The sequence below is a fragment of the Pipistrellus kuhlii genome, unplaced genomic scaffold (genome assembly GCF_014108245.1).
Source record: "Pipistrellus kuhlii isolate mPipKuh1 unplaced genomic scaffold, mPipKuh1.p scaffold_m20_p_21, whole genome shotgun sequence".
Taxonomy (NCBI): Eukaryota; Metazoa; Chordata; class Mammalia; order Chiroptera; family Vespertilionidae; genus Pipistrellus; species Pipistrellus kuhlii.
The window spans coordinates 555,759-578,017 of record NW_023425520.1 but is presented as its reverse complement, the minus strand read 5'-3'; the positions used below and the strand labels follow the sequence as shown (position 1 = coordinate 578,017).

Sequence of the window (22,259 nt, the reverse complement as noted above, 5' to 3'; positions counted from 1 at the left end):
TTCCCTCTGGATTTTTCTTCACCCATTCATAAGAATGCTAGTATATTCCCCTTGAATTTGTGCTACAGGCATCCCTCTCACTCCCCGTTACTGACTGCACTCTACCCACTCTGGCTTTCCACACCCAAGCACAGGACCTTTGCACATGCTCTGCCCACCACCTGGGATGTTTCTTTTCTCCTTCACCCTCATCCTTTGGGTCTCAGCTCAGCGAGCTCTCCTCTGGGAGATCCTCCCTAACACTCCACTCCAGGCTGGCACTGGTGGAAGCTCTGGGGAATTCTTTGATTCATGTCCGTCACTCTTTCCAGACCATGACCCCGGGATGCCTGGGCCAGGCCCATTGCACCATCTTCAGTGTCCCCAAACCAAAATGGACTTCGACAACTTCAACAAGGCCCGTGACCTCCTGAGGCCTTTGTCTTTCCATGGATAAAGAGGGCTCTTGGTGAGGGTCCCGTAATCACAATAACAGGTAACATCTGAGGAAAGCATGCCCTGAGCTCCGCCCTGAGACACATGCTCAAAGTGCAAATCAACGTGACCTCTTCTTCCATTTCACAGATGTAGAAACTGAGGTCCACAGAAGTGGTGATTGTTATGCTGTTCAGGGTCTCGCCTTGGTGGCCCACCCTACCCCCAAAGAGGAGGGTGGGAGAAAGTCTTTCGGGCCCCTTGGAACACTTAGTTCTTATGGCCCCTTAGGGTGACTCGGGGCCTTAGTTTGCCTTCCGTTAAGGGGGAAAAGCTGCTTGCTCCACCTCCCTCACAGAACTGGAGAGGAGCTGCCCCTTAAGCATGCTTAGTGAGCTCCAGCCTCAGGGCTGTTCCCTCACTCTCCCTGTGGCCAATTCCTCCTCCTCCTTCAGGTTCCTGCTCATAAGTCACTTCCCCTGAGAGGTCTTTCCTAACTCCCTGGATTCATTCATTCATTCATTCATTCTCGTCATACCATCATAGGACACCTACTGTGTCACAGGTGTAGTACTCTCAGAGCTCATACATGGCTAATGGATAAACATATCAACATAGTCATTTCTGATGGGTCAGGAAAGAAAACTATGATAGGAATCCACAGGGTGAAACTGGAACCTCTGGAAGGAGATGGTGGCATTGATCAACCTGATGAAGGATGCGAGAGCAAGGAGAGGGGACAGCTGGGGTAGGGGTAAAGTGCTCTAGGCACAGGGAACAGCAGATGCAAAGGCCCTGAGGCCGGATCACACCTGGAACCGGTGGAGGCGTGTCTGACTGGAGGAGAAAGATGAGATGGGGGTAAGTGGTGGGGACTTTGTGGGACCTGGGTTTCAGGGAGGAGTTTGGACTTTGCTGAGTGGGGCGGGACCTGGGAGGGTTTGGGGTGCTTCTCCCATCCAGCTCTGTCTCTTCTGCCAGACAGGACACCACCCCAAACACAAAACTCCCCTCCCCCCCAATCAACCATCTCTAGTACCAGAGCCAAATGCTGATTCTTAGTAAGAAAGGCCTTGCGTGATTTTTATGTTAAAATGCAAATTTGGGCAGAAGCTGTTGCACATTGTTGGGGTGTTTTCCCCTGAGAAAAAGCAGGTATTTCCAAGTGCCACCCACACACGAAGCAGAAAGCAGGAGGGTCAGGGAGCCAAGTGGCCTCACACGTCCTCCCTCCCACTGGGTGCCTGGACCAGCCACACCAGAGCTGGGACTCTACTGCCATCTTTGTGTGCAGGGAACCTGGGTGGATTTATTTATTTATGTATCTATTTCCTGAATGTTCACAATTCTCTGCAGTGGGTCTGTGATACTCTGGTAGTCTAAGTGGGGGAGATGGACAAAAATGTTACCCGTAAGTAAAACAGATTTCCCAGATGCAAGCAGAGCAGGAGGGCATTCTGCACTTTCAGGGCGGGGGAGGGGGGAAGGGCAGGCGTGGACTGAGGGGGCGGTCTCCAGGCGCAAAGTTATTCCGGTTTCTCCTCGCCTCCGCAGCTGGAGAGCTTTTTATAAACAGGACGAGCCTCTCCCCATCCCCGCCTCCTGGGGGCAATTAGGGGAATGAGGATTCTCCCGGAGGGGGTTGGGGCTCGGACTTGGAATGAGGGCTGGGTATCTCCTTCTCCCGCCCCTCCGCAATTCTGCAGAGGAAGAGAGAGGGATAGAGAGTTAGAAACATCGATGAGAATCATCGATCAGCTGCCTCTTGCACACCCCCTACTGGGGACCCCCCGCAATTCTGATTCCCCTGCCTCAATATTGGGGGGATGGGGGGGACTGTGATGGAGCGCCTCAGGCCCCAGAGTCTCACTCTGGGTCTTGTTTCCCAGGATGGAGGGGGCTCTCTCCGGCCCTGTCTTGTAACTCGGAACCAGGGAGGGGAGAAGCCTCTTCCAGCTCCGCGTCATCATCGCTGGGTGTCTAAGCCTCGCTGGTAGCTTCTTGCTCCCGGCTTTGCAGGTTTACGGGTTAGGCAGTTTCTCTGTCCTATTTCTGCCTTTTCTTAGAATTTTTCTCTGGAAAATGGAGGTCAGGAAGGAGTGGGGTTGTTGGGGCGTCCATCACCCCTTTCCTTTTTCTGGGAAATGGTGGGGAGGGTGACTCTATCGGTCCCTGTTTCTTATTTCATCTCAGCAACAGGGACCATGGTGCATCTATCAGCCCAGCCCACGTTGGGGTCTTTCATCTCTGAAAATGGACGGGGTCTCTCAACTCCTATTTCCGCTTTTTCTTCTTTTGTACTTTCTTGAACCCTGTAAATAGGAGGCAAGGATCAGCTCTCGACCTCTGTTTCTCTTTTCTAAAATTGGACAGGAGGGGGGGTTTGACAAGAGAATACAGCTTCCTGGTCTGGGTAGGCGCCGCCAGAGTGTCCCCACCTGGGGTGAGCGGTGGTGGGGAAGGAGAACGCCCCCAAAACACCCGGACCCCCTCAGGCCTCGGCCTCGTCACCCACCGCTCGGGAGCCGCTAATGAACAGATGGAGGAAGATAATAACCACCGATTGGCTAATCGGCCCATCGCTCCATGCTGAAGCCAGTTAGAGGTTGCTGCGCAGCCCCGCCTCCATGACACTGACAAGAGGCGGAGCCGGAAGGCGATCCCGCCCCCTGTGACGTTCCCGCCCGCTACTGGATGCGCACGCTGGGTCCCGCCCCATTCGTGCGTCAATCTGCGTAAGAGTCCCGCCCCTTCCAGCTCTGAGGGCGTTAATGGGCCACCTCTTCCAGCGCGGCCCCGCCCCACGATGGCGTCACGGCCGCATCTGCATGTGAGGCCCCGCCCCGCTCTTTGCAGGACGTCACCGCAGACTGCAGGGGCTCAAGCTGCTGCCGCGCAGCCCTCCATCCTCGCACGGGAGGCTCCTCACCGCCATTGCCAAAAAAGTCGCCGTTGTTGTGGTCGTCACCGCATCGGTGCAGGGCAAGGTGAGCTGGTGCGCTCCCGCTGAGAGCATCTGAATAAACTTCATTTGGGTGATGGACTGGCAGGGTTAGGGGACGAGGTTGTTGGGCGTTAAATAGACAGAGGATGAGGTAGTCGCCGGCCTGGGGAGGAGTAGGGCCCTGGCTCCCCTCACCTGGCCTACCCTCATCCTTCTCACCCCCTCCTCTGCGGCGGAGGGGGAGGGGGAGGGGAGGCGAGTGCCTTGCGGGAAACTGCGTGCGCGTGCGCGGGGTGTGCACACGCGTGTGCGCGCCCGCCTGTGTGGGCGGGTCTGTATGCACCCTTGCATGCTCCTCAATATGCTCGCGTGACTCCGTGTGGGTCCTGACCCAAATATGTCCTTGCTGCACGCTTGTGGAGAGAAACGCATGGATTGTGCGTGTGCGTGCACGGCTGTGTGCATACATACAAGGGAATGCGTGCCTGTGTGGGTTATGTACACGCACCTGCCTGTGTGAAGGGCGCCGTGTGCACGCATGGGTTAGCACCTTTGTATATGCATGCCGGTGTGCAGACAGGTGTCTGCATCTCTGTTCTGTGTTCCGAGTGTGTTCGCCTCTCAGGTGCACGTTTACCGGTGTATGCCCTGATGTGTGCATGTGAGAGTGTGCACGCTCCACCCTATCACGTGATGCAGCTGCCTCAGCTTGAGCTCCCCCAGCCTGGAATTGGGGCTGCAGATTTGCATCCAGGCGGACTGTCCAGGTGTGCCCGCTTTGGGTTCTGAGGAACATAAATGATAGATGCGGGGCGGGGCCGGCCGCAGTTACCCCCTCCGGGCAATAGGGTGTAGGGTTACAGCCTGACCTGGGGCACAGGTCCACTGGAAGGGGCTGTAGGAGTGTCCCCATCCCGGCTTCTCTGAACTCCTTCCTGAAATACACTCCCCTTCCCCTACCTTTCAAGGTCACATCAGCCCTCTTCCCTGGGTTCCACAGTTAGTTGTACTGGGGCTTCTGGCGGAATGCTGGTTCCTCCCTGTGGCTCTAGAGTTTTCTCCATCCCAGTCCTGGGCCTGGGGATGGCAGAGGACCCCTCACACCAGCCTGTGCCCCACATTCCCAGATGGCGTCAGCCACAGACTCTCGCTATGGACAGAAGGAGTCCTCGGACCAGAATTTTGACTACATGTTCAAGATCCTTATCATTGGTAACAGCAGTGTGGGCAAGACATCATTCCTCTTCCGCTATGCAGACGACTCCTTCACTCCCGCCTTTGTCAGCACTGTGGGCATAGACTTCAAGGTCAAGACTATCTACCGCAATGACAAGAGGATCAAGCTGCAGATCTGGGTGGGTCCAGCTGGGGGGCTCCTAGCTCCAACACTCTCCCTCCCTTCCCGGAAAAACAGCCCCAGCTTTGCCTGTCTCTTTCATTCATTCACAAAACTGGGCATTTACCATGTGCGTATGGGGTACCAAAGGCACAGAAGAGAGTCCCTCCTCTTCCATTGGAGCTTAAATAGTGCTCTCCAGGGCTGAGGGATGAGCAATACTGGGTTCTTCCTATGTATCTTCCTGATATCTGCAGGAGCATCATTGAGTGCCTCAGTTTCCTCATTTGCAAGTCCTTCCATGTGAGTCTGTTTGAGGTTTCACCAGATGTTGGCCCCCAACCTCATTGCCTGGGACAGGTCATTGGCTGCCTCCCACAACCGCTCAGAGATTTGAAGGACCTTCCATGGGCTCCTCCCTCACAAGGGTAAACCCCAAACCCCACCCTGGCATAGGAGCCCCTGCCTGGTCTGTCCCTGTGCTACCTCCACCCAGTCTCCCTCCATTGCTGCCTCCCCCTCATTATTCCTCAAACCCACGGAGCAGTCCCATGCCGGCATCTTTGGCCTGGCTGTGCTCTCTCACTTCCTTCAGGTTTTTAAAACCTGCCCCGGCCCACAAGACTTTCCTCTTCAGTCCTTACCGCCCTCTGACATATGTACATTTTCTTCCATGTGTTTATTTTCTGTTTCCTGCATTGAGCAGTCAGTCCCACAGGGCAGTGGTTTTCATCTGCTTTTACAGCTGTGCCCCCGGTGCCCAGTGTGGTACATGGCACAGGGCAGTGCCCTGTCCACGTGTACTGATGAATGAGGGGACAGTTCTGCCGGTGCTGGACTCTATAGGATGAAGAAGCACACATTCTTGGTGCAGGTGGCTGGCTGGCTCTCCCTGGCCCCCGGTGCCTCTGGGCAAGCTCTGGGTCTCGCGAGAGCTAGACTGGACTGTCTCAGAGCTCATTTCCACCGAAGAACTTGCGTGTGGGTCTTCTCTGACCCTGCCTCTTCTTCCTCAGGACACAGCAGGGCAAGAGCGGTACCGAACCATCACCACAGCCTACTATCGGGGTGCCATGGGCTTCATCCTCATGTATGACATCACCAACGAGGAGTCCTTCAATGCTGTGCAGGACTGGTGAGCACCCCCTTACCCCTTCTCTCAGACTGTCTTCTGAGCTGGGTATGTTGCAAAGCCTAGTGGGTAGGCGGATGAGGGATCCCCAGTCCCCCAGCAGATATGTAAATAACAATATTGGGGGCCCAGGCCTCCTGTCAGTCTATAATCATTAAAACAGCAGGTCTGTCCCTGTGATACCTCCACCCTGTTCTCTCTCCCTCCACTTCTGCCTCTGCCTCATTATTCCTCAAACTGTCTTCTTAGGAATAGCAAGGCTCAAAATAACAGAGGGGGAGAGAGAGATTTCAGGTGGAAAAATGAAACTAAACATAGAGGAAAAAAATCTGAGGGGTGAGGGAAGAACAGAAAATATAAGGACAGTTGACACAGGTTAAAGGACTTACACATTTACATTTCTGCCCCGAAGTGAAGATAAATTTTAAGAAAATTTCTGGTTTTACTGAGGAGAGAGACGTTGTCTCTGGGGGCAGGGATCTGGGAAGGTGAGACTTTGGAGATCAGGGAGCTGCTGAAACAGACACCCACAGGCAGCAGAGTGTTTCTGGCAGGACAGAGGCTGGAGGAGAAACTGAACCTGCCAGGTTCAAGGGCAATGGGGAGCTGAGGGGCTGGGGAGGGGTGAAGGAGTGGGGCTCAGATCCTCCAAGCCCCAACCTGCCCATTGCCTTCTGGTCCAGGTCAACCCAGATCAAGACCTACTCTTGGGACAATGCCCAGGTGCTGCTGGTGGGGAACAAGTGTGACATGGAGGATGAGCGGGTGGTGTCATCCGAACGCGGCCGGCAGCTGGCTGACCACCTTGGTGAGTGCCCGGAGGGGCTGGACACCTACAGGCTGAGTCTTGGGTAGATTTATGTTCCCTATGCAGGGGGTTACTGATTCATTCTACACTTCCTTGCTGCCCAGCCTCATTGCGGGTGTTGCTGGGCCTCCAGCTTTGTGGAATATAAGGACTAGGGCTGGGCAAGTCCAGTGGGGGTTGCCTCAAAGGCTTGTGGAGGAAGGACATTGCATCTGGTTCTTTAAGAAAGGGCGGGCCTTCGGGCAGAGGAAACAGCTTGGGCAGAGGACAGAGTGGGAGACGCCATGCATTTTGGCAAACACTTTTACACAGTTGCAACATGAGGCTAGTCGGGGTGAACTGTGGCCACTGATGCAGGGTCTGACCACAAGCTGAAGAGCTGGGTTCTTCCTAGGGCAATAGGGAGTGAACAGGAACAGGCATGGCTGGATCTGAATGTCAGATGACACCAGGGGCAGTGGATGGGACTGGGCCAGGTGGTGGGTCTTACCAGGGCCAGGGAGACAATGAGAAGGGTTGTTTTTTGTTTGTTTGTTTGTTTTTATAGAGATAGAGAAACAGCACTTTGCTGCCATTTATTCATTGGTTCTTTCTTATATGTGCCCTGACTGGGGATCAAGCCTACAAGTTTGGCATATCAGGGCGACCAATTGAGCTAACCAGCCAGGGCCAAGAAAGGGACAGTTTTAGGGTGAAGAACGGAGTGCAGACACCCAGTTAAACGTTACTTCCCCATGTTCCTTGCCAGTGTCTTTGTGGTGCAGCAGGCACTAGGAACCTCGTTATTTCTGACCTCAGGGACGTGTCTTTGGGGGTGGGGACCCACGGTCTTCACCCCTTTTTCCCCCGACCACAGGGTTTGAGTTCTTTGAGGCAAGTGCCAAGGACAACATTAATGTCAAGCAGACCTTTGAGCGCCTGGTGGACGTCATCTGTGAGAAGATGTCCGAGTCACTGGACACAGCGGACCCTGCCGTCACAGGCGCCAAGCAGGGCCCACAGCTCACGGACCAGCAGGCGCCCCCACACCAGGACTGCGCCTGCTGAGAGCCGGCCCGCCCACCCCCGCCCTGCTCTCCCCAACCACCACCAGGCCCCTCCTGACCACGGGCACAAGACCCAGCCCCGACTTAGCCCTAGCCCGTCACCCTTATTTATTATTGTAGCTATTTATTTATTTATTGGCGAGATCCCCCGGGGGCTTGGCACCACCACCCCCTGCACCCCACCCTGTACATACAGCCCTGTCTCTGCTCTGCCGTGGCGTGTTGTTCCCCCGCGAACTCACCACTCCTCTCCTCCAGACCCCCCCTTTTTAAAAAGTCACCCCATCTATAGTTCTCAGTTCTGAAGGGGGTCCAGTGACACCGGAGGGCAGGGTAGCCAGGTGATGTAAGGTAGCCATGTCTGTCAGCCCCTGAGCCACAGTGGGATCTCGGCATGGACCACAGGATGGATGGGTCAGAGCCTGACAATGGCCCGCCCGGCTCCTGGCCCCAAGTTTTACTTTTTATTTTTAAGCGGGGGCTGCAGTGAACCTGGCAATACCCCCACAGGCCTGACGTCATGAGTGTCAAATGTGCTCCCAGTTCTCCCAGGAGATGTCATGACAACACTACACACACCCAATAAAACGGATGGACGATGCTGTGTCTACGAGTGCTGCCTGCCAGCGCTGGCTGTGGTCATCTGTGAGACTTTAAATTACAGAGAGAAGGTGATGAAGTTCCCACAGCCCACAACCAGTACGTGACCCTGGTGCTGCCCAGCTCCGGATCCTGGGGGCTGGCTCCAGGCTAGGCACTGCTGAGTGGACAGACAATGTCCCTAGGGCTCAGAGCCCAGTAGTTTTTTTTTTCTCTTTTAAATATTTTATTTTCTTACAGAGAGGAAGGGAGAGGGATAGTTAGAAACATCAATGAGAGAGAAACATCGATCAGTTGCCTCCTGCACACACCCTCCTGGGGTCGTGCCTGCAACCAAGAGACATGCCCTTGACCGGAATCGAACCTGGCTGGAGTCCGCAGGCCGACACTATCTACTGAGCCAAACCAGTTAGTTTTGAGGGCTTGGGGCGGGCTGGGGCCCAGTGCTAATGGTGGGACATCCTGGTCACAGAGGCTCCCGGTGAGAAGACCTGGGGGATGACTCCATCTTCATGGTTAGGTTCCAGGTGGGAAGACTAAGGCCTGGTCGTGGGCTTGGAAGGGGCAGCCCAGCCAGGTGCATAGGAGTGGAGGTGGGGGTAGGATTCAGCCCAGGACCCTGGCCTGCTTTGGGCCCATCCCTCTTCCCACTCGGGTGGAATTGGTTTTGCCTCATCTGGCATCTAGTCGAGGGGGTGGGGCAACTCAGTCCGCACCGGGCCACTCCTGCTGGGGGTGTCATGGAGCCTGGGATCTGTCCACACACCACATCCATCCCTCCTTCAGGCTCCTCACCAAGCTCTCCACTTGTCTGGGGGTTGGAGTCCGCCTCACTGAAAAGATGAGGCAGGGACCTGGCTAAGGTCCCGTTAGACAGCTGAGGGGCTCGGTCTTCACTCTGCTGGTGATCAGCTTCCGCCTGCCAACCCGGAGGTGCGGACTGTCAGGGCACCGGAGGCCCTCGCCCTGGAGGGGAGCTGGACTGCCACGTGGGGCTCACATGTGTGGCCCCTGAGCAGTTTCCTGGGCGCCCGGCCTGGCCCCTGCGTTCACCCGGTACTTCAGGTAGGAAAGGTACGTGTCCCAGCCCAGGGTCAGGCCGTTGATGTAGGTGACTCGGAACTGGGGGGGCACAAAGAGGAAGTTCACCAGCTGCGCAGGAGGCCACACGCACCAGTCAGCCTGCGGGGAGGCACAGAGTGGGGTTAAGGGTGGGGCCAGGGAGCTGCGGGGGGAGGACAATGAACGGGGCGGGCGGGGCCCGGGATAACATGCCCACCTTGTAGAATTCCCAGAACTTGTCCCGAAGCTCCTGGCAGCTCTCTTCCAGGGACTGGCCCTCCAGGCTGCCAATACCTGGGGAAGAGGTGCGGTGTCAAAGGTCAGGGAGTCCAGCCGATGGAGCCCCAGGGGAGGGACCCCTGAGAGACAACTGCCCCAGGCAGAGGGACCTGACAGTTAAGGCCCGCTCAGCAGTGTTGTAGGTGGGAGAAACCCAGTGCGGGAGGCAGGTGCACCCGAGGGACAGAGAGACACGCCCTCCTGATGCTCGGGCTTTTATTACCGGTCCTTCCCAGACAGGAAACAGCCTGCGGGGTGGGGAACAGGGGAGGACTTTCTTCCTAGAGGCAAAGGCTGGGGTGACTGACCCATCAAACCCCAGGCTCAGCTCTTCCTCCTCCAGGCTATTGCTCTACCTGCTGACTCCTTCAAGTTTCAGAGTTCCTCCCTCTGGGAACCCCTTCCAACCCTTCCCCCCAGGGCAGCCCCATCAGACACTGTCCTCATCCCTCCTACCCTCAGTACCACTGTCGGTGCTCCTGCCCGTTCACACCTGCCCCCACCAGGTCTGTCCTGGGACCCCGCCTCCAGTCCGGGACCACCCACCAAGGGAGGTGCACCCTCCCTAACACAGGCTGCTCTGCCCCTCCTGGCCCATGAGGGTTTGCAAAGCTCAAGCTTCCGGGGCTCCTTACCCAAGAAGTACCAGACACCCAGCAGGGGAGAGGCCACCAGCTGGTCGACGAGGACCTTCCTGAGGACGTTCGGAAGCCCACGGAGGCCGGACGCAGGGAGCAGGCGGTCCAGCCAGAGGTACCAGTAGTGTAGGAAGGGGCCCATGCTGCAGCCCACAGCAAACATGCTCACTGAGGGCAGTCCAAGGGGGGGGGGGGCAGGTCAATACCTGAAACCTCCCCCTCCACTCTCTCCCTGGGTAAGCCCAGTGCCCTTCCCGAGACCACCCGGATCCTCTCCCACTGCCAGGCACCCTTCCAGGGGCTGCTTTTACACCTCACCTCATCCCTTCACCCCCCTGCGAGAGGACTCCACCAGCGCCCCTATTTCCAGAACAGGAAACCGAAGCACAGCAGAAAGGGAAATCTGAGGCCAGGGCACACTCCCAGGCTGCCGGGGGTCCCGCCACCATGTGTCCTTGACTACCCCGGGCGCAGCTTCCCAGGCTGAGTGCTCAACCCCTCAATGCAGGTGGGAGAGATGCAGATGTAGGAGGTGGGAGGGGACCAGACTCTTCCAAGCTGGAGGAAATGGAGACTGGGGAAGGGATGGGGCAGAGGCCCGGGTGGGAGGGGAGACCCGGACAGGGGCTGTCAGGGGCTGTCAGGTTATAGGGTGCTCGCGGAGATCCAGGGTCCTGCCGGGGACTCGGCCCACGGATTAGGGGTCATGGCCCGCGGGTACGGTCCCGGGGTTTCCAAATCTGAGGTCGGGTCAAAGGTCCCCTGGGGTCAAGGACTAGCGGCATCGGCCTTCTCACCTGAGCGCCGCGGGTCGAACTTCTGGCCGGGCCGGGCGCGGATCTCCCAGGACTGGCGCGCGCCGTCCCCCGCCGCCATGAGAACGCCGCAGCCCAGCGTGTTGGTAAAGAGCAGCGCGCGGCCTTGGAACATGGGCTGCCCCACGGCCCACAGGCCACGCAGCCAGCGCCAGCCACCCGACGCCATCGCGCGCGGGGGATCCAGGAACCGGCGCTCCGGGCCAGCCTGCCCGGCGCGACCAATCGTGCCGCCGGGATGTGCTGACTGCTCGGTGCTCCGCTTTGCCCGCCCTGAGAGATGTCATCCAATAAAAGGCCGACTTCCTACCCCTCGGCCAATCCCTGAACGAAGACACGCATGGCCGTGTAGACCAATCACAAGCGTCGCACCCCATCACGCCTGCCAATTGCTGAGGTATCACTCGCGTTTCCCCGCCCCTTTCTCCACTGGCTTAAGGGTAATTATCTTACCATCTCAGACCGCACTGACCAATCTCAGGCCACCATTACGCCTGTCGTCCCACCTCTCGCACTGAGATGGCCAATCACGCTCTATGGTTTTAGCCTTTCCTATTTCCAGATTCTCGCGAGATTCCTGAGTAGGCGGGCAGACCAGTGGCCATGTCAGCTACCGGGGCGGAAGTCTAATCCCACAAAGACTCACGGTATTGGAGGTGGGGCTACAGTTCCACGGGTCCAGAACTTGACCTTGGTCTTGACTTTTAGCTGGGCTTCTGACCTTAGTGCCACAATAATAATGAAATTGTTAGGCACTGTTCCAAGCACATTACGTGCAGTAATTTGTTTGGCAGCAACTCTGCTGCTGCACAAATAATCATATACCCATGGTATTTCCTGTGTTACTGTAAGGGAAAATGTGAGTTTCCACGGAAACCTATGCATTCACCTACAGAAATAGGATGTCACAAACTGCAGCCTGCGGGCCAGATCCTGTCACTGCCTCTTTTTGTGAAGCCCACGAACTAAGAATGTTTCTTACATTTTGGCATTGGTCAGAGGGAAATCAAAATAATATGGGGCATATGAAAATTACATGAAATTCAAACTTCTGTGCCCATTCGTGTCTGTGTTGTTTGATCTCATTACAACGAGGAGTTGTAACAAAGACTTTGGCCTATAAAAACTATAAACTATTTATTATATGGCACTTTACAAAAAAAACAAAAATTGCCTTTCAGCATATTCTGGTTCTGATTCTATGGAAACTTTTTTATTATTATTATTAAATTATTATCTGTGTACATATGCCATTGCCCGCCCCCCATTCATGCCTTCCCTCCCCAGAGTTTTGTGTCCATTGGTGGTACTTATATGCATGTGTACAAGTCCTTTGGTTGATATCTTATTTCCCCCAGATCTCCCTCCCCTCCCTGCTGTAATTTGACAGTCTGCTTGTTGCTTTACTGTCTCTATATCTATCTTTTTTTAAAAACATATTTTATTGATATTTTACAGAGAAGAAGGGAGAGAGATAGAGAGCTAGAAACGTCGATGAGAGAGAAACATCGACCAGCTGCCTCTTGCACACCCCCTACGGGAGATGTGCCCGCAACCAATGTACATGCCCTTGACCAGAATCGAACCTGGGACCTTTCAGTCCGCAGACCGACGCTCTACCACTGAGCCAAACCGGTTTCGGCTATATCTATCTTTTGGTTCTTCAGTTTATAATGTTCTTTATCATCCATAAATAAGTGAGGTCATGTGATGTTTCTCTTTCACTGACTGGCTTATTTCACTCAGCATGATGTCTCCAGTTCCATCCAGGTTGCCGCAAATGATGAGAATTTCTTCTTTTTTATGGCAACATAATATTCCATTATGTAGAGGTACCATAGTTTTTGGATCCAATCATCTGCTGACGGGCACATAGGCTGTTTCCAAATCCTAGCTATTGTAGATTGTGCTGCTATGAACATAGGGGTGCATATATCCTTTCTGATTGGTGTTTCTAGTTTCTTGGGATATATTCCCAGGAGTGGGATTACTTGGTCAAATGGGAGTTCCATTTTCAGTTTTTTGAAGAAGCTCCATACTGTTCTCCACAGTGGTTGCACTATGGAAACTTTTGTTAACATAAAAACATTCAAACCTGTAAAGAATTTTTATGAGTTTATTTGAGCCAAACTGTTGACAATGGCCAGGAAGCAGAGCCTCAATGGATTGAGATAATGCTCCAGAGGATGGCAGTTTTTTCATCTATTTTATACATTGCAATCAAATGGGTTACATGAAATCCACTGGTGATAGATTAGAGAGGTGGGAAAAAAGCAAAGGGTGGGGGTACCTCTGGGACTGGATGAAAAGTAAAACGATAGACACATTGATGTATGGTAGCAATCATCTCAGGTAGAAACTGCTGTTTGGGTTCTGCATTTGTTTGCTAAAATGATAGAAAGTTATTTTGGCCGAAACCGGTTTGGCTCAGTGGATAGAGCGTCTGTCTGCAGACTGAAATGTCCCAGGTTCGATTCCAGTCAAGGGCATGTACATTGGTTGTGGGCACATCCTCAATAGGGGGTGTGCAAGAGGCAGCTGGTCGATGTTTCTCTCTCATTGTTGTTTCTAGTTCTCTATCCCTCTCCCTTCCTCTCTGTAAAAAAATCAATAAAATATATTTAAAAAAATAAAATAAAGTTATTTTGATTTTCTGAACTTATATATGCTATCCCAATACTCCATTGATGTGGTTTGAATATCCCATTGATTGTGATCTCACTGGTTCCTGAAGCACATTCTTCTGAGAACCAGGACAGCTCAATTATTCCAAATTAGAGGCCTGGTGCAAGAAATTCATGCACAGGGGCATGGAGGAGGGTGTCCCTCAGCCCAGCCTGCACCCTCTCCAATCTGGGACCCCTCGAGGGATGTCTGACTGTTCGTTTAGACCCAATCCTGGTGGGATCGGGCCTAAACGAGCAATCGGACATCCCTCTCACAATCTAGGACTGCTGGCTCCCAACTGCTCATGTGCCTGCCTTCCTGATTGCCCCTAACTGCTTCTGCCTGCCAGCCTGATCACCCCTAACCACTCCCATGCCAGCCTGATTGATGTCTAACTGCTCCCCTGCCAGCCTGTTTGTCCCCAACTTCCCTCCTTTGCCAGCCTGATCACCCCTAACTGCCCTCCCCTGCAGGGTTGATCTCCTCCAACTGCCCTTCCTTGCAGGCCTGGTGCCTCCCAACTGCCCTCCCCTGCTGGCCATCTTGTGGTGGCTATCTTGTGTCCACATAGGCGCAGGATCTTTGACCACATGGAGACAGCCATATTGTGTGTTGGAGTGATGGTCAATCTGCATATTACTCTTTTATTAGATAAGATAGAGGCCTGGTACATGGGTGGGGACCAGCTGGTTTGCCCTGAAGGGTGTCCCGGATCAGGGTGGGGGTTCCTTTGGGGTGTGGGTGGCCTGAGCAAGGGGCCTCTGGTGGTTTGCAGGCCAGCCATGCCCCCTGGTGACCCAAGCAGAGGCCCTGGTATCTGGAATGTATTTATCTTCTATAATTGAAACTCTGTAGCCTGGAGTGGAGGCCTGGGCCAGCCAGGGTGTGTGGAAAGCTTTACTTCCTCCATTGCCAGGGGCAACCCTAGCCTCCCACTCTTTCCAGCTCCGTGGCTGCCGCCATTTCTGTTTGGATTTGTTTACTTTTTATAACAAACTTTGTAGCCTTGAGTGGAGGTTTAGGCCAGCAAGGGCAGGCGGAAAGCTTGGCTTCCTCCATTGCCTGGGAAACCCAAATCTCTCTCCTGCTCTTGTGGCTGTAGCCATCTTGGTTGGGTTTATTTGCATACCTGCTCTGATTGGCTGGTGGGTGTAGCAGAGTGATGCTTAATTTGCATATTACTCTTTTATTAGATAGGATTGTCTCAGTAGCTACAGATAACTGAGTTTCAGTTGACTCAGTGGTCCTGGAATCAGAAGAGCACAATTATCCTAAATTGCCCTGGTGGTCCCAGATAATGTGTTACTGTTGATTCAGTGATTCATAGATACTTTAGATAACTAACTTGCTCAATCTCGCCTCTGTAAAATGCTTTTCAAGAAACCGGTTCCTCATTCCATACCCAAAGATGTAATCAATGCCTTTGTGATAGTCTGCCAATATAAGCCAGATGTGGCAAGCTGTCTGGAGTGCTTTTGCTCCCTCGTATGCTGCCAGCTTTTAATAAATGACTCCATAATTCGAGTTTTTGAGGTGTCCTTTGTAAGATGGGGGTTATACTATGGCAACATACTTAGGTGGGTGCGGATAGTTAACAGTCAGCAATTAACATGATAACAAAATAATGAAGAAATTTGTGGTATCTGTCCTGCGCCCAGGCACATTAGACTGTGCCCCAAGGGCTCCAGAAAAAGGGAAGTTACAAGTTACCCAGACATTTGCAGGACATGTTATCATAGATGCAAAAAGACAGGCTCAGTTAAGGTAAAGCATGGCCTTGCCAGTGAAGATACCAGCCTGGGAGGTGATTACCCACCATAACCGCATTTAGTTAAAGTTTAATTTCAGACCCTCCTTTGTGGTTACTTACTTTAGGTCTTTGAGTTTGCAAGCCTGCCATGCAGGCCTCCCCTGAGCTGCTTGTCAGGTCAGCATGTGACCCCTTTTGTCCACACTTATTTTTTTTTTAAATCAATCTTTATTGTTCATATTATTACAAAGGTTGTCCACACTTTTTTTATAGACTGTAGTTATAACTGATAACAGCAAAAAATAATCTTTGCCTATGGACATGCAAATGAATTCTGCCAGGTGGAAAGACATTGTCCCCCAATTATTTTTGCCTTACTTTGCATATTCATTTTAATATCCTGATATGTTTGTTCTTTAGATCTCCTTTAAAATGGTGTTAACACCTGACCATTTGTCCTCATTTATAATAAGTTAACAATTTTTTTTAAGTTAACAATTTTTAACACATGCCCATTTTTACATCTGTGTGAGAATCATGACTTTACCTGTTTTGGCAAAATTATCCTCCAGCAATTACTGCTGTCAAGTACCTCGGCCTGGTATTACAGACTTTAGGTTTTACTGATCTTGGTGGAAATCTTCCAGCATGCTTTAAAATGTCCAATTTTGATTCATAGGATAGTCAGGTAAACTTCATCAACAACCACATCCAAGAAAACAAGTTTCACTTTGGGGAGCTGATGTCTATAAAATCTTCTGTTAATGTAAAAAAAAAACCACATTGAAACTTGTAAAGAATTTTTGTGAGTTTATTTGAGCCAAACTGTTGACACATGCAGGGAAGCAGAACCTCAATGAATTGAGATAATGTTCCGGAGAATGGCGGTTACATTTGTATTTATATATTGCAATCAAAGGAGGGACTTAGGTGGATTACCTGGAATTCATTGGTGATAGATTAAGGAGGTGGGATAAAGCAAAGCGAGAGAGGGGGGGGGGGAACACCTGGGATGGATAAAAAGTAAAATGAAAGAGAAGAAGAAAAAAGTAAAGATAAAAATTATGAACAATAAATACATATCTATCAACAAGTGAACCTAAAACTTAAAAATATGAGGAACAGAATAAACTGGTGAATATAATAGAATCAGGGGCATAGAAAGGGAGTGGACCGATAATTCTCAGGGGGAAAGGGGTGTGGGGGCGTATAGGAAGAGACTGGACAAAAATCATACACCTACGGATGAGGACAGTGGGCGGGGGGGAGGGAGGTAAGGGCAGAGGGTGGGGTGGGAACCGGGTGGAGGGGAAAAAGGAGAAGCAATTGTAATAATCTGAACAATAAAGATTTATTACATTCTAAAAAAGTAAAATGATGGACACATACTTAGATAGGTGCAGGGATAATTAACATGATAATGACGGAATCTGTGGTATCTGTTCTGTCCAGACACATTAGGTTGTGCCCCAGAGGCTCCAGAAGAAGGGAAGTTGCGAGTTACCCAGACATTTCAAGGGTGTGTTATCATAGATGCAAAAAGACAGATAGGCTCAGTTAAGACCTGCCTAGGACAGTAACTGCCCACCATAACTGCTTTTAGTGAAAGTTTAATTTCAGACCATCTTTTGTGGTTCCTTTAGGTCTCTGAGTTTGCAAGCCCGCCATGCAGGCCTCCCCTGAACTTGTCAGGTCAGCACGTGGCCCCTTTGGTCCACACTTCACAGGAAAACTGATGCATAACTGCCTTGCAGGTTCAGTCTTACAGGTCGATCCTGGCCCACTGTGACTCTTGTAATATTTGAGGGATGTAAGAAATAAACCTCTGTGATCCATCTTCAGCACAGTCAACGTGTAATGGAAACGGTTACTGAATTTCCCCAGGGCAAACAGAATGTAGGGAGGAGGGGAGAGGGTATAAGAACAAGGAACTGTGTACACTAGCCAGTGTCATGGCGGAAATCCCCAAGGTGCTGCCTCAACTGGACCGGGGTAAGTGGAGACAGCTAGAAAAGGCCTCTCAGCCCATTTTAAAAAATAACCCAGTAAGACCTAGGCGATGTGTGAGGAAACTGTAAACCCCATAGCACTCAACCAATGAGGAGCTGGAGGAGGGACTCTCGCACCTGGGGAATAAGTAGGCTGTGATCCCTACTCCTTGTGTACCTGTACAGCCGAGGGACACTGCTCTGGAGAACGTGTTAAAGACCTCATTTCGCCATGCTTCTGTCTCCTAGTTCATTATTTTAAGTTGGACAGCTGAACATTTCTCACAGGGGCTATCAAGCAGAAATAAGCCTTGTCTGGCCGGTGTGGCTCAGTGGTTGAGCATCAACCTGTGTACCAGGAGGTCACGGTTCTAGGTTCTATTTCTGGTCAAGGCACAGGCCTGGGTTGCAGGCTCCGTCTCCAGGAGGGGGCATGCGGGAGGCAGCTGATGATGATTCTTTCTCATCAATGTTTTTGTCTCTTTCTCCCTCTCCCTTTCTCTCTCTGAAATCCATTTAAAAAAGAGAAGAAAGTGGCCCTGGCTTAGAGTATTGATTAGAGAATTATCCCAAAACACACAGGCTATGGGTCTGTCCCCAGTGAGGGCACATAAAGAATCAACCAGTGATCACATAAGTAAGTGGAACAAATCAATGTTATTTCTCTCTCTCTCTCTAACCAATTAAAAAAAAAAAGAATATTCACCCTAACCGGTTTGGCTCAGTGGATAGAACGTTGGCTTGCAGACTGAAGAGTCCCAGGTTTGATTCCAGTCAAGGGCATGTACCTTGGTTTTAGGCACATCCCCAGTAGGGGTTGTGCAGGAGGCAGCTGATCAATGTTTCTCTCTCATCAATGTTTCTAATTCTCTATACCTCTCCTTTCCTCTTTGTAAAATACAGAAATAAATAAATAAATAAATAAATAAATAAATAAATAAAATATATATTTTTAAAAGAACTTACCAAGAGGCATAGATACTGCAAGGTGAAACCTGGTCCACTTTCTCATCTTTAGTTAGCCAATGATAGAGGCTTTTCAAAGTCCAACCTGATATTCCTTACAGAAACTTCCAGCAAAGCAAACTGAATGCCTGCTGCTTCCTGGTAAATCATCAGGACATATCTAGTTAGATCTGCCAACGAAGTTCTTTCTTTGATATTCTTTTATTAATATATATATTTTTTATTGATTTCAGAGAGAAAGGGAGAGGGAGAGAGATAGAAACATCAATGATGAGAGGGAATCATTGATTGCCTGCCTCCTGCAAGCCCCCTACTGGGGATTGAGCTCACAACTGGAGCATAGGCCTGACCCGGAATGGGACTCGGATCTCCTGGTTCATAGGTTGACACTCAACCACTGAGTGACACCGGCTGGATAGTATTCTTTTTAACAAATATTATTCGACCACAAAAAAATAGAAAGCCATCTTGCAATTTGTGACAATACGGGGGAACCTGGAGGATACTGTGCTAAGTGAAATAAGTCAGAGGACAAATAGTGTATGACTTTATTTCTATGTGGAATTTAAAAAAGTAAAACTCATAGGAACAAAAGAACAGCAGTTGTCACAGCCGGGGGTGGGGGAAATGGAAGGATATTGAAGGGTTTATTAAACTCGTTTCGATGTAGCACCATTCTCAGCGGTAGATTCCTGATCGTGGGGTAAAATGTTGAGTCTGGACTCCATGGGATGTGTACGTTATCTGGATGGTGAGCTGTAGCCGCTGAGTCAGGGGTCAGGGGTGGAGCTCATGCTTCCATCGGCTTCCTCCAAGGCAGCGGCTGTCACTTGAAGCAGACGTCCCTGTGGGAGCTGGGCTGGGCTGGGCAGAGCTCTGGCTTCTCACCCTGGAGGAGAGAGTCCGTGAGTTGGGGGCCCGAAAGAGGCCCTCCCCCCACCCGATGCCTCCCTCCGGCTTACCTGGTACAGCTGGCACACGAGGGAGAGGAGCTGGTTTATGTCTTCCAAAGGTTTCTGCACAAAGCAAGACAGGAGGTCACGAGGGCTACCTGCCTGACCACCCCATGCCAGGCCCGGAAGGGGTTGCAAATGGCCCCGCGTCTGGCCCCTGCCTCCCATCTCCCAGGCTGGTGGGTACATCCATCACCCTGGTCCCTGCCCAGGGCCGACCCGAGGGCCACAAGTTTCTTACCCCATTGACGAGGACCCAAGGCACATACTCATGGGGCGGCTGCAGAGCGCCTGTAAGTTGGGCGTTCACGTGCAAGAGCTGGGTGCCGCGGTCCCCCATGGCACACTCCATGATGGCATCGGGGGACTCCTTCGGGGCATAGATCTGCAGGCACTGAGGGCAGAGGAGGGTCAGTGAGCCTGAGCTGTCTCCTTATTATCCCCCCAACAGTCCCCCTCGGGGCCCCCCCGAGCCACGTTTCTGTTTCCTCCCTGGCCATAAGGGACAGTCGGGTCCAGAGCAATGTAACAACGCATGTAAACAGCAGGCGCTTCATACATGCCTGAGTGAGGCCCCTGAGGCAGAAGCTCAGGCTGCTCCTGAGTCTGCTAGGACCAGACCTTCAGCCCTGGACGCCCACATTTTCCTCAGAGCTTGTATCTGTGCTGTTCCCTCTGCCGGGAGCACCCCCCTCCAGCTTCCTCAGCATCCCCTCAAGGCTCCCTCCCCCTCTGTGCTCTCCTAGCCCCAGTACGTTCCACAGGGCTGGGGTGCCTCGGGGTGAGTCCTCCCGGTGGCCTGAATAGTTGATGAGTGAATACTTGACCGGGACAGGAGAGTCATTCCTTTGGGAGCTCCTTTTCGTAACCTTCCGGGGAGGTGGGCGGGCCTTCTGGTCAGCCCCATACCCCGGCGGAGGGTCATCGTCTGTGTCCCCACACCCTCCTGCTCCCGGAAGCCCAGCTCAGAGGCCCCTCCTAGCAAAAGCACGCCCTCCGCTCCCCGGGCCCCAGGAGATCCTCCTGCCCCGGGTTCACAGACTGAGGCTTAGAAAGGAGAGCATTCCCCTGGGGCCGTCCAGACAGTGGCTGTGGGGACAGGACTTGCGCCTGGTTCCCTGAGTGTAGGGAAGGCCAGGGCCCCCCAACCCAGGCCACGTAAGGGTCTCCCTCACCGGCTTCAGATTGCCCTCCATGTCATCCAGTTCCTCTAAGCAGACGATGGTTAGGAAGGCTGCGCTCCACTCTAGCTGGTCCAAGAGGCAGGCCTAGGGGCGGGCGGGCAGAGGCCTGAGAAGGGCCCAGAGCACGCCAGGACCCCTCTGGTAAGAACCACGGGCCCCGTTAGCAAAGCAATGAACGGAGACACATGGGCAGGGGAGAGAGCTGCTCCAATCCCGCCTGAGCCCGGATTTTACCTTCATTACCCCCCCAAGCCTCCCGGGCCTCCGGCCCCCCGCCCCCGTGGGGCCCTGGGGGCTGCTCACCTCCACCTTGTTAAGCTTGCACTCCTCCTCTCCGTGCTGGCACGAAAACTCCCACTTGCCGCTGACATTATGTTCCTGCAAGGCAGCGAGGTGAGTGCGGCCGGCTCCCCCGGGGAGTCTCCCAGTCCCGGCCCCGCCTCAGGGTCCCCGGCGCCGGTGTACCTGGGCGTTTCCGTACGGCACCAGCGTGACATTGAGGATCTCGTTGACCATCAGCCACGTGGGGAACAGCTCCCGGACCAGGAAGGCCCTGCAGCCCCCGCACAGGGCCTCGTAGTAGAGGCTCACGTTGACGCGAGGCGAGGAGGGCTTCCCCAGGGGCGCCAGTGGGCACGGGAGACCGGCCTGGGCAGGGGGAAGGGGTGGGAAGTACGTTTAGCTCTGCTCCGTTCCCTTGCAGAAAGGGAGAGCCAAGCAGTAAGCGCCCCGTCCCGAGCGCACTCTTGACTCTGAGGCTTTCCTGAGCCCTTAAATCTGCTTGGCTGCAAACCAGACGGGGCAGACCTGTATACCGCAGGCGATTCATTCATGCACAGCTCCTGCTTTTCTCCAGGTGAGGTGAAACCTCGGGCCCAGGGGAACCGTTTACGGTAAGGACTCGAGGCAAGAACATTTCTGGCCCCTGACCTCAATCCTGCCTTCCCAGAGGTGCATACCGCAGGAGACTAATGGATGCTCATCTATTGCCACTTCATTTTCAGAGCCTGGCCCTTACACCTGCTCTGACTCCTCTTCCTCTCCAGGGACCCACGGAACCCCTCCCACGGGGCCGCGAAACCCTTCCCACGTCCACGGCGGAGGTGGCGCCTAATAAGTGCTGACTTCCGGCTCCAGCCGAGTGGGGGCGCAGGCACCCAGGGTTGGAGCCGGCCGCCCCGCCTCCGAGGCGCGTGCTGGCCCCAGAGACCCGGGAGCTCTCCCTTGGCCGAGGCGCATCCGATAGGGATGCGGGCGCCATGGGCAGCTGGCCTGGGCTCCCCCTGACCCCCCACCCCACCCCCCAGGTGTGCACAGGTGCTCGGGGACGCAGGGGGGACAGCGAGCGTCTCCGCTGGAGACGGGAAAGCGAAAGTGCTCCGAGAGCGCGGCCAGAGCCCGGGGTTAACCGGGGGATTTCGGCCCCGGCGGGGCGGTCCCCCCAGATCGCAGGGAGCCGCCGGGCCGGGTCCGGGGAGGAGGCGAGCCGCCCGCCGCCGCCCAGCGGCCCCTACCTGGCAGGGGGCCGCCCCCCGGAGGAGCGAGTCCAGCGGGGCGCGCGCCTCGGCGGGGACCCGGAGCAGCAGCGCCAGCAGGAGCGGCAGGAGCGGCGACCCGGCCATCGCGGCGTGGGCTGGGGCGGCGACAGGAGCAGCCGGGGGAGGGCGCCGCCTTTAA

At 53.5% G+C, this 22,259-nt stretch overlaps 3 protein-coding genes across 4 annotated transcripts; 1 reads left to right on the top strand and 2 right to left on the bottom strand.

Annotated features, from left to right (window-relative positions):
* The first annotated feature begins 3,246 nt into the window (after positions 1-3,246).
* Positions 3,247-8,283, top strand: RAB3A (RAB3A, member RAS oncogene family). The gene is made up of 5 exons (XM_036450133.2): positions 3,247-3,401; positions 4,486-4,713; positions 5,711-5,829; positions 6,510-6,634; positions 7,491-8,283. Exons 2-5 carry the CDS (start codon positions 4,486-4,488, stop codon positions 7,679-7,681), a joined length of 663 nt encoding a protein of 220 aa, XP_036306026.1. The 5' UTR covers positions 3,247-3,401; the 3' UTR covers positions 7,682-8,283.
* Positions 8,284-8,804: 521 nt separating this feature from the next.
* On the bottom strand, positions 8,805-11,343 carry MPV17L2 (MPV17 mitochondrial inner membrane protein like 2). Its single transcript, XM_036450134.2, has 4 exons — positions 11,057-11,343; positions 10,257-10,427; positions 9,560-9,636; positions 8,805-9,462 (listed from the first exon to the last, which is right to left on the bottom strand). Exons 1-4 carry the CDS (start codon positions 11,241-11,243, stop codon positions 9,277-9,279), a joined length of 621 nt encoding a protein of 206 aa, XP_036306027.1. The 5' UTR covers positions 11,244-11,343; the 3' UTR covers positions 8,805-9,276.
* A 7,641-nt stretch (positions 11,344-18,984) lies between these two features.
* Positions 18,985-22,259, bottom strand: IFI30 (IFI30 lysosomal thiol reductase). 2 transcript variants are annotated; one of them, XM_045585824.1, is made up of 7 exons: positions 22,097-22,259; positions 21,048-21,230; positions 20,886-20,960; positions 20,574-20,666; positions 19,640-19,792; positions 19,412-19,461; positions 18,985-19,338 (listed from the first exon to the last, which is right to left on the bottom strand). In XM_045585824.1, the coding sequence occupies exons 1-7, from the start codon at positions 22,202-22,204 to the stop codon at positions 19,272-19,274; spliced, it is 729 nt and encodes a 242-aa protein (XP_045441780.1). In that variant the 5' UTR covers positions 22,205-22,259; the 3' UTR covers positions 18,985-19,271. The 2 variants fall into 2 exon arrangements, with proteins under 2 accessions (XP_045441780.1, XP_036306025.1); XM_036450132.2 differs by having other exon boundaries at positions 18,985-19,334; positions 19,408-19,461; positions 22,097-22,257.

Excerpts from the sequence above, each read along its gene's own strand:
- MPV17L2 (XM_036450134.2), bottom strand. The coding sequence starts at position 11,243 with ATGGCGTCGGGTGGCTGGCGCTGGCTGCGTGGCCTGTGGGCCGTGGGG. Across the intron at positions 10,428-11,056 it reads GTTCGACCCGCGGCGCTCAG|TGAGCATGTTTGCTGTGGGC; the intron begins GTGAGAAGGCCG and ends GACTGCCCTCAG. Across the intron at positions 9,637-10,256 it reads GGGTGTCTGGTACTTCTTGG|GTATTGGCAGCCTGGAGGGC; the intron begins GTAAGGAGCCCC and ends CCTCTTCCCCAG.
- RAB3A (XM_036450133.2), top strand. The coding sequence starts at position 4,486 with ATGGCGTCAGCCACAGACTCTCGCTATGGACAGAAGGAGTCCTCGGAC. Across the intron at positions 4,714-5,710 it reads GGATCAAGCTGCAGATCTGG|GACACAGCAGGGCAAGAGCG; the intron begins GTGGGTCCAGCT and ends CTTCTTCCTCAG. Across the intron at positions 6,635-7,490 it reads GCAGCTGGCTGACCACCTTG|GGTTTGAGTTCTTTGAGGCA; the intron begins GTGAGTGCCCGG and ends CCCCGACCACAG.
- IFI30 (XM_045585824.1), bottom strand. The coding sequence starts at position 22,204 with ATGGCCGGGTCGCCGCTCCTGCCGCTCCTGCTGGCGCTGCTGCTCCGG. Across the intron at positions 19,793-20,573 it reads TGGAGGGCAATCTGAAGCCG|TGCCTGCAGATCTATGCCCC; the intron begins GTGAGGGAGACC and ends CTCTGCCCTCAG. Across the intron at positions 19,462-19,639 it reads CTTGGGTCCTCGTCAATGGG|AAACCTTTGGAAGACATAAA; the intron begins GTAAGAAACTTG and ends TGCTTTGTGCAG.